This window comes from Pygoscelis adeliae, unplaced genomic scaffold (genome assembly GCF_000699105.1).
Source record: "Pygoscelis adeliae isolate BGI_AS28 unplaced genomic scaffold, ASM69910v1 Scaffold399, whole genome shotgun sequence".
NCBI lineage: Eukaryota > Metazoa > Chordata > Aves > Sphenisciformes > Spheniscidae > Pygoscelis > Pygoscelis adeliae.
This window is the reverse complement of record NW_008825609.1, coordinates 1,800,463-1,810,852: the sequence shown is the minus strand read 5'-3', so window position 1 is coordinate 1,810,852 and position 10,390 is coordinate 1,800,463. Positions and strand designations below refer to the sequence as shown.

Below are 10,390 nucleotides of genomic sequence, written 5' to 3'. Positions count from 1 at the left end.
GGTGGTGGTGGTTGTGCGAGCGCGGGGTGGGGAGGCCCGGGTGGGAAGGTGCGAGGCAGGCCTTGGGGCTGGTCCCGCCTGCTGCCTGCCCTCCCCTCGCTCCCACGGGCTTTGTGTTGCCTCTTCTCATTGCTAATGGAAACTTCCCTTTGTCGGAGTGCAGGGTGACTTGTGAGGAATTGCCTTCCCCGGAGCCTGGACCTGGGTTTTTTGTGGCCTAGCAAGAAGCGGTTTCCTTTCCCGAGCTGTTGGCATCTTCTTGCCTGGATTCAGTCATTCCCAAAGGAATGGAGGAATGCAGCTGTTAAGTCTTTAACCACCCTGTGCTCCCATAGGCAGCACCAGAAGCTGGCTTCATCTGCTCCACTTTGGCACTTTGGGGGTGGGCCTCTCTTTTTTACCTGCTCTGGGTACCTTTTTAGTGGCACTATAGACCAAAGGAGATGGAAGAAAAGGAGCGGTGTGATAAATTCCAGCTGGTACCTTGAGACTAAGGGGATTCATATCTTTTGACTTTCTTTTTTTTCCTGTGGGGTGTGGGGGGAGGGAAGTATTACATTTTATGGGGTATGGGAGGAGGGAGGAAAAATATGTTGCAGATCTTTATGTGGTTTTTAAAACCAGCCATCAGAGGCAATTACTGAACAAACTGAAGCACAAGAGGAGGGTTTGTGAGCTGGAAGCAGCGCTAGCCTGCAAAAGAAGGGGGCAGTGGGCTGCTGTTGTGACTGTGGAGGAAGAAACTTCAGCCTCCTTTGTTTCTCACCACCTACTCTCCATCCACCCTACGCAAAAATGAGTTGCGTGCCATGGAAAGGTGACAAGACCAAATCGGAATCACTGGAGCCACCCCAGCTACCGCCACTGCATATTTACCATGAGAAGCAGCGTAGGGAGCTGTGTGCCCTCCATGCCCTCAACAATGTCTTCCAGGACAGCAACGCCTTCACTAGGGAAACCCTGCAGGAGATTTTTCAGAGGTAGGATACTCTCTGCACTGGCGTTAGCTTCCCCTTCTCCTCTGTTGCTCGGAGGAATTTTCAAGTCTTATTTGGGGGGGGGGAAATAGAGCAAAGGAGGGGTTCAGAGTATGCCACTGCTTTGAACTGAATGTAGCTTTTTTTTTAAATCTGGCCCCCCCCCCTTTTTTTTCCCCTCCCTCCATGCAGAAATTCTGTCTCCTTTTACTTGTTTCTTAAAAGATTCTGGCTGATGATTTTGGGTCCAAGGGCTTTATTGCAGATGCTGTCATGTGGTTGGACTGCTGTCTTCTCCCCCACCCACCTCAATGCATCTTCTACCCATCTTCTGTATTTTCACCCCTGCCTCGTGTAGATATGTTATCTTGATGTTAATAATGGATTTTGGGATTGCCTTGGGAGAGTGAAGGAATGGGCAGGAATGACAAGTGGGTCATCGTGAAAACTTCTTGATTTAGTACCTCAACATTTGTAAGTTTTTTGGAAATTAGGAGCTTTGCCAAACAAGTAACTACTTATTCAAGCGGTTAAGTGAAGTTCTTCAAATATTACATGGTTTTTTTTCCGTGCATCAAGACCCTGTGTTCTCTGTCAAACTGGATTTAATTTCAGTAGCTAGATCCCCGTTTTCTGTGGCATTGCTAAATGTTTCCCAGCAGCTTCAGATAATAAAAGCGTTTTTGAGTTTTACTGGGATAAATATGAATTATTAATGTGGCCTGTACAATAGCTCGTATTTTGCTCAATGTTTATTTTATGCTGTTTCGACGCTTTGTGGAAATTCTCCTGTGCGTGCCTTTGAAAATCCTGGTGACCTTTCATTGATGAAGCTAAGTAATCAAATAGGAAAAGGGGTCTCCTCTGATACTCAACCTGCAGATGTTGTAGACGTCGCCTAAGTTACGCTTGAATACCCGTTACCAGCAGTCGACAGCGTCTTGTGTTTGTGACAGGTAGGGAATCACGCTTCGTGGCAGTGGTTACGCAGGTACTGTTGGACAAGGCAGTCGCGGTACCCTGTGCCGATGAGCAGGGAGCTGTGCGCCTGTTGCTGCCGTCCTGAAAATCGGCAGATTTATGGAACTGGTGCTTGACTCGTCAAACGCGTGCCTGTCTTTGGCAAAAGAAGTGTGGTGATGGGCAACAGCAAATACCGGATTTTAATGCTATTTACAATAGCATTGTAAATAAAATTCCTGTTGGTGAAGTGGAGCTGGTCCACGGTAGGCTCAAGGCACTCGTTGTCCAGTATAAAGATGCTACGGTTTTGTTCCAGAGCAGCAATTGTCAGAATCTTAACTGCAGATGGATTGCTATTGGCCTGAAGCAAACAAAGGCAGTTCATGTGGTAGAAGGAGTGTGATGATCTAATTAGTTGGCTTTCATTTGGTTTGGTGAGAGAGAATTAGTGTGCCGAATGAAACCTCTCAGAAAGAGCTGGGATGTTAACATTGTCAAACCTCTTGCCCTAGAAGGGAGAATTTGTCTTTGTTTCCAACCTGGTATTGTTCCATCCTAATATTCGGATCAAGATGCACAGATTGATTCGGCCCTGTGGAAGTATGGAAATATACGTGGAAATTCCTCTCAGAAACGGATGAGCTATAAGCTATGCATAAGAATTGCCACTACCTTTGCACGTCTGTTGGGTTACTACTCATGTCTAGCTCTTCGACTTGCCTTTAAGAAGTGTGGATTTAGTTGTCCTTTATGCATCACTTTTCTGTATGTCTTTCCTGTGTCTGGTCATATTCTGTGTGTTGATGACTGATAAAAGACTGATGAATATTTTTAATAAGCTACAAAAATGTTGCGAGGGGTGATTTTTAAACCTGGTGTTGACAAGGTAACGAAATCACGGATAAGTTTAAGCTTTCTGTAGCTTTTACCACATCCCTTGAGGAATGATTGAACCACATTGCTTAATCGTTAGTTTCCCTTTTGCTGCATCCTATTGCATAAGGCCAGTGTAGTCTGATGATTATCTCAAGTGTATGCGAAAACTTGGTCCAAGCTCCCCTCTGATTTTTTAGTCCTTCTTCTCTTCTTTCCTCTAGCACAAGAAATACCTTTTTGATGTTCCTCTGGCTTTTGCTGCAGGAAGTAAGATTGCATGTTCCAAACGTTGCATGGAGATACAAACAAAATCTCTTCGCTTCACTGGAGTCTGTGTATTGAGACCTGATTAGGAAAGACAACTGCGTACAGGAATCTTGGAGCCCATTGTGTTAAGACAACATGTTGATGAAAGTTTCTCACTTAGAAAGCTCAGGAGGATTATTACCTGGATTTCTGTCCAACTTTGTCAGTCTTCCTCAGCTTAGTGTCTAGATTAAAAAAAATTAACTTTGGGGAGGCAACTTAATTCCTTGTCTGATCAGAATCCTTCAGCTGATGATAGTGGACCCTGTTTAGATGCATGCGAGTAGAGATGTTGAGGCAATTCTTGGTGAAAGCTTGCTCCCGGGTACCAGTTCTTTGAGTGTGTCACCTCTGCTCATCTCCCCATCTCATTTCTGGGGCTCTGAAAGTTACGGGAAGGGGCAAAGATAAACGTATTCTTTCAGCTCTCAAATAAGCTTGTCTCTGGAAGACGGTGCCGCCAGAGGGTGCTTGTGCAACCCAAAGGGCTCTGTTAATGGGAAGGCTTTCCTAGCTCGCTGGCACTCAGGAGAGTTAATAGGTTGAAGCAATGATCTTGAGGAATTAGTTGTAGCCAAGTGATCTTGCTTCACGGAGATGCTGGAAGGGCTGTGACAAGCTGCAGTAGCATCTCTGTGATTAGTAAAAATACAGCAGAGCTTTGGAGACTGGAAACCATGATTCTCTGAAAATGTCACTGCCTCGCTGGGAGATGCCCAGTGGTGGGTATTAATAGCTTTTCCTATTAGCATGTTGCTTCAGACTCTTCTCCCTTCTGTAGCTAAGTCAGTTCCCAGGCTGTTCTGCTGCAGTCTGTTCCACTGCAAGAAAACTCAGCTGATGCGAAAAGCTACCTGTCTGTAGCCTCTCTAGCCTTGGTTGGTCTGAAACTCCCTGCTCAATCCACTGCTTTCTTCTTCTTGTCAGATGCCTTATGTTGTTGGGGGGGAATGCAGAGGGGCTGAGGGATTTTCACTAGACAAAATATGCCTGCAGAACTTGCACTGTGCTAAAGGCCGAACAAAAAATGTGCAGGAACATCAGGAGTTTTGGGTGACGGAATTGACATGAGGGAGAGGCAGGTGAAACACGGGTATTTGGATGATATAAAACATCTGAACCTTGTGGCAGCAGAGCTAATGGAGTCCTTACCAATCAAAAGAGCAACTCATCACAACAGAATTGATTTCAGGCTTGACTTTCTTTGGTTTGGCAGAGAACCTTGCTGTTCTCTGCTCCCAGGTTCCCCCTGTGCTTGCTCTTCCAGCTGTTAAAGCCCGTCAGTCACCTTGATAATAATTCACTGCCTTGTTGTTTCCCCTCCTTACAAAATTTCTTGGGGGGAAAAAAAGGTAAGACTTTATTGTGTGAGTAGAGATGTTGAGATGATTCTTGGTGAAAGTTTGCTCAGGGGTACCAGTTCTTTGGGTGTGTCACCTCTGCTGGTCTCTAACTGGTTTTTGGTGTGTTTTTTTTCTTGCCAAGTGTCTCCATGTTTTATGCATTGCATCCATTATCTGCATTTGTGCAAAGGCTGTCATATTTTTGTGTGTAATGTGATGGACTGTGATTCTGGATTTTCAGATGTTATGGTAATGCGGGCGATGTCTAGGCACGCTTATGAATTAAAGCTGAAGAGATTTGTTTGCTACAAGGTTAGCTGTTTAGTTATTTACGGCAACGGATATATATATATTTTTTTATCATATAGCAACAGCAATGCTTTAGAAAGCTCCCAAACCCGAATATCTTCACAGCTTTGTGTCTGAATACTTCTTTCATTTACCAGTGGAGGGTGGGGGAGAACAACCTTTTCTGCAGCCAACTGACCTTGCCTCTTGTTCTCTCATCCAGTCTTCAAGACTGGTGTTGACTGTTGAACTCTTGAAATTGTGATGGCCGTTGTTCTAAATGGCAAACAGGCATTTACTCCAAGCATGAACTGAGGAAAAAAATAATTGAAGCATCCTTTAGAAGTACCCGTTCGAGGAGGGGGGAAAAAAGAGCTTCCTGCTTTGCGGTCTCTTTCGTATCAAAGCTAAGATCTTTGGAGGCTTTGTATGTCAGAGTTATTCTTAATGCATTATTTAGCCCTCTCAGCCCCTTTGTTGAGTGATAAGGGACAACACCATAGAATAGTTTCGGTTGGAAGGGACCTTTTGTATTTAAGCACAAAAATGCTGAAAACGGGCTTCAAGTTATACGGCAAGTAGTCCCTTCCAATGGTGGAATGTAGGTTCCGCAAATGCCCGCTAGAGCAGCCTCCTGTTCTGTTTGCAGGCTGTCTCCCAACACCATGGTGACGCCCCACAAGAAGAGCATGCTGGGAAACGGAAACTATGATGTGAACGTGATCATGGCAGCGCTTCAGACCAAAGGCTATGAGGCGGTTTGGTGGGACAAGCGCAGGTACTCAGAAGTCACGTAATACTGGAGACGGCTGCTGTTTGTAAAAACGAGAAAGAGATGAGGTTAAAGTACCGGAATATAATCTTATCGCTGTCTTGTTTTCTGTGCTCTTTCAGGGATGTTAACGTCATTGCCCTGTCTAACGTGATGGGCTTCATCATGAATCTGCCCTCCAGCCTTTGCTGGGGCCCCTTGAAGCTCCCCCTCAAGCGACAGCACTGGATCTGCGTCCGGGAGGTGGGAGGCACCTACTACAACCTCGACTCCAAACTCAAGATGCCCGAGTGGATTGGAGGTGAAAGTGAGCTCAGGTAGGATTTTTTTGTATCCTGTTCCTCCTTAAATCCGTCCCTGTTGGACGTGGGGAATCTGTCCTTAAACAGTTAGTGGGTGAAACATGTATGGCTGAACTTCAGTAGCAAAGATTTGAGAGTAATAAAGTTCTTGTGCCTCCACTTAGATTTATACCCTGTTTGCGCGAAGCTAGGAAAAGGCTTTTGCCAGTGGTGATCTCTGCGAGCTCAGGAGAGCCCGACTTTGTCTCTTACGTGGCTGGCTCTGTCACTAGTGACGAAGGTAGAGGCCAAGACTGATATTAGTGGGTGACACCTGCAACGAGATGTGCTGTGCCTCACCCTCTCCTCAAATGTGAGAGTATCAGCGTTCCTTTGCCTCTTTAGTCACATCTGCATGCAAGTTCCCAAAAAAAGGCTTTCCAGAAGTGCAGCCTTATTCCTGACAGCAGCGAAAGTTGCTTGCTAGGAGTCACCTGCCTACGTAAGCGTACGCTGCGCTTCTGGCTTGACTCCCCTCTTCAATCTTAACACGAGATGGTTGGTGTCATTACTTTGTAAAGTTTCACGTGCTCTTAGTTGCCGTTCAGCTTCCACTCGATCCTGTTCTAAAGCCTACTAGCAGCTTTGCTGCCTCAGCTAGACTTGTTCTGAGGTAGGGATTGCACATGAGCAGTATTTGCAGAGCCTACCATGCCATTGAAGTCTTGGTAACGTGAATGTCAGCCTCTTGTGAACTTCTGGCATAAAGTAACGCGGTGCTGGAACTACTGTGCAGAGCTTCTGGTGGATTTTATCCTGGGTGTGCTGTTCTGCAGCAATAAATAAGGGCTTCCTGTATAGGGAGTTTTGGAAATCTGGGCCGAAAGAGAGTGGAGAAAACATGGATTTGACTTTCACAGTTACTGGATAATCCAGGTTTGGTATTAGAAGCAGCTTATGGGCAGAAAGGGGCTGCGGAACCACGTCAAATGACCAGGCGGTACGCTGCTCCGACAACCTGCAATAAGGACATCTAAATGATGGGGGGTGTTTTTTCCACAAGTATTCCAGATTTGTTGGCATTATTTTAAAATACGGTGGGATTCTTGATCTCAGGGACCTGAACAAACTGAACTTGGTTTTCATTCTATTTTTGCCACCTTGGAAAATTGGGAAGTGATATCTATATAGACCTCTCTGGTGAGGTTAAGATCGTGCTTATCTGATTCTGCAATAACTTGCTGGGTTAGAGGTGTGTTGAATCTTGTGGGGCAAGTTTAATACTCGAGCTTTTTTTTTTTATTTGTCAGAAAATAACTAAAGACTGCTTGTGGGTTTCCCAGCCATTTCTTGGTCATGTTTGCAGAGTTAGTTGCGTTTAGTTGTTGTAGAAGACGACGAAATTCTACATTCAGTGGTGCTTATTTCTGTTTCCCTTTACGATAGGAAATTTTTGAAACACCAGCTGAGAGGAAAGAACTGTGAACTCCTGCTGGTGGTGCCAGAGGAGGTGGAAGCACATCAGAGCTGGAGAGCTGACGTGTGACCCGGCCGACTCTGTCCTCCCACCACTACAGCTCTTCCCCTTTACTGAACTCCCGATGTCCTGAAACCTGGATAACGGGTGCCTCGACTCTTCTCGTCTGGAACTTCCTTTGTTAGGCTCTTCTCTTCCTTCCTTGGTGCAATAGGGCAGTGGCGTGGGACGCTGCGGGGGGGGGAAGAATTGAGGGCAGAGTGGAGGAAACTGGAAGCCAATCGCTTTAATCGCAGAGGCGGATGAGCTGCGTGCCCTTCAGCTAGCTAGAAGGCACTGCGCTCTTCAAAACTGGGCTTTGGGGCTAGGGTGTCCGGAAGCCTCTGGCCTCCCTTTCCCCACATTGGTCAAGGCCGCGTGTGGTGGGACGCTGCTCCCTCCGGGGCTTGCCGGGGAGGAGCGGGGGGCCGAGCACGCTGCCGCCTCTTCACAAAGTCTCTCCCTCCGAAACAAGTTGTCGTGAAGACATTTGCAATTCCTAAGGGTCTCTCAGGACACTCTCAAACACTATGGAATGGTACGGTGCTCAGCACGACCCTCTGCTTTTTAGGGATGGTTTGTGCCAGGAATGAGAAAACAACGATAAAAACAGTGTCATCTTTCAAGAAATTCTTCGGGTAGCTAGTGGATTCTTCCCCAGTGTCTCCAGGGATTTATGTATGTGGTGAGCGGTTGTTCGGCAGCATGTGGCTGGCTAAGGCGACGTGGAGACAGCAAGCACAGGCTAATTGAGGAGTATCGAGTTTCTGGACTGGAGAGAGGCCGTAGTCTGCTTGGGTTTCTTTGTGCTATCTTGGGGTTTTTTTTCTTTTTTAATATCTATTTTGGTTTTCTGCGTGGTCACCCAGTAGTTTAGGGGCTGTTCGGAGAGAGGAAGAAAACTCAAGGGGTTTTGAGAGGAATTCATTCCCTTTTATTTTCCTCTTTCCAGAAGTCTAGCCCACAGTCGCGAATGTCATGCGAAATGTCCCAGAAAGATGAAGTTACAAAGCAAAAATCGGCTGAGGAGGGAAGCCTTTGTAATAGTCAGTTTTTGCCCCTTTTATAGTTACTAGCTGATAATGTGGGAGGTGCAGAGGGACCGCCAGAGCCTTCGGGCGTTAGAGAGACCCTGGCCTGGTAGCTGAACCGACCTCTCTCTTAGTGTTGGCCGACAAACATTCCGTTAACGGACGAATCGCTTTTTCCTCCCCTCCCTTCCGTGGGGAAGAGTGACTAGACATGGGGGCGCTGAGAGGAATCTCCACTGGCTGTTTCTGGGTCACCTGGGCGAGCTGTAGCTCGGTCATGCCTTCCACAGCAGGAGGAGGAAATGCTGAATTTGGAACAGGCTTTGTTGCGTTTAGCTCTTCCTGGCCGAGCTACCATTTGCTTCCCTCCTTTATGCGTGGGATGTCTCGGTTAAACAGCAATCTCTGGGACGTGACGGAGCTTGAAGGATCCCGCTCCATCGTGCAGGAAAGTCTCATTACTGGTGTTTGAGCTTGCGAGGGAGAGGGGTTGTAACTACCTTTTTCTCAGTTATTTTTCTCTCGGGAGCTCCGCAAAGCGTGAGCGGGTGTTTGAAGCTGAGAGACCGCCGTACTTGCACCTTCCTAAAAGAGAACGGAGGCCGCGTGACGACGGGACGATGGTGTTCACCGACCCCCGGACATCTTGGCAAGCACCGTTTTGCAGTCTTCTGAGCACAGCCTCCCGCAGCCAAGGGCGAACGGCTCGTACGTTTTAAAGACCCAACGTTTCTATAAAAAGTCCTATTTCGTAACACATTCCACTGACCAATACCAGCTGGCAGTTCTTAAACACTTTCCGGGCAGGGTGCGCAGCCTGCAGGCATTCTGCTTGTGACTTGAAGCCATCTCTTCAAGAGGGGGAAAAAATAAATCTCGGCAGCAACGTTTTCTACGCTGATGAAAGGCGCGCTGTGGAGAAACCCCGTTTGCATGGAAACTGCAAGCCAACAGATCAGTGCACAATATGCAAAGATGTTTTAAAATATTTTGGGGCTACTTTCCTTGTATGTCAGCACCTTTCCTGGGGGGGGGGGGGGGGGGACAGTGTGATCCAGCTGCTCAGGTAAAGGGAAAGTGTACGATCACACCCCCGCGGGAGGCGAGGCTGCTGTGCCCGAGAGGGTGGGCGGGGCGAGCCGCTCCGGTCCCACCGCTCGGGAGCGGGGAAGCCCCTGTTTGTTTCCTTGCTCGTTTGGTTTTGTTAGAGCCTTGTCTTGGGTTTGTTTACAGAGATGTATTTTGTTTAACCAAATATTAAAAATGGAAAAAAAAAATTTCCATATAAATGTCCTATCACTTCTGTATGTTCAGCGAATTGTTCTGTAACAAAGTATGTAAAGGAAAAATAAATTTTTTTTTCTTTGGTTATAAAACTGCCCCCTTTCTGAGAGTTAAGGCCCTCGAAAGTCGGTCACTGGTGCCGAGGTAGAGTCGCCCCTCCGAGAACTCCCTTGAGCCAGGCAAAGCTTTCTCGGCCACCTGAAGGTGACAAAGCCGTGCCTGTGCCTTCCCCCGGGGCCGGGCCCTGCGTGAAACGGAAGGGTCTCTACCCGCACGGCCACCGCCAGCTCTGACAGAACTGAGCCTCCCTCAAGGGCATCTATTAAAACCACACTGCTCAGGTTGGATTTATTTAATATTCAATACAAAAAAATACGTAGCTGATGTCTGAAGTTCTTTATGAGGCAGAGAGGACCAGCGCGGATGTGATAGTCTCGAACCTGGCCCGCTGCTCCCTCGGTCCCCGCGCAGGCACGCGAAGTTGCAGCGCAAGTATTTTTGCACGCGCGTCTCCCTGGAGAGCGTTTTCCGCAGGGCGCAGCCACCTGCACCCCTCCTTCCTTTCGCCTTCCGTGAAGGCCCCGCCCCCTCCTGTCACCGTTGGCCTTCGGCTCAGAGTCAGCCAGGAAAGGATTCCTTTCGTGTAGCTGCTGCCTCTTGAAGCCCGACTTGTGCCCCGGGGGTGGTTGGGGCGGGAAGGGGGCAGGGGCAAGGAGCCTGGAAGAGGAACTCCCCCGGTTCGAGTCTGTAACT

The 10,390-nt window shown here is 47.7% G+C and overlaps 1 protein-coding gene across 1 annotated transcript; it reads left to right on the top strand.

Annotated features, from left to right (window-relative positions):
* Positions 1-150: 150 nt before the first annotated feature.
* Positions 151-9,354, top strand: JOSD1 (Josephin domain containing 1). The gene is made up of 4 exons (XM_009332652.1): positions 151-980; positions 5,403-5,531; positions 5,648-5,842; positions 7,253-9,354. Exons 1-4 carry the CDS (start codon positions 796-798, stop codon positions 7,350-7,352), a joined length of 609 nt encoding a protein of 202 aa, XP_009330927.1. The 5' UTR covers positions 151-795; the 3' UTR covers positions 7,353-9,354.
* The last annotated feature ends 1,036 nt before the right edge of the window (positions 9,355-10,390 follow it).

Coding starts and splice junctions, on each gene's coding strand:
- JOSD1 (XM_009332652.1), top strand. CDS start 796: ATGAGTTGCGTGCCATGGAAAGGTGACAAGACCAAATCGGAATCACTG. Junction 5,532..5,647: donor GTTTGGTGGGACAAGCGCAG/GTACTCAGAAGT, acceptor GTGCTCTTTCAG/GGATGTTAACGTCATTGCCC. Junction 5,843..7,252: donor GGAGGTGAAAGTGAGCTCAG/GTAGGATTTTTT, acceptor CCTTTACGATAG/GAAATTTTTGAAACACCAGC.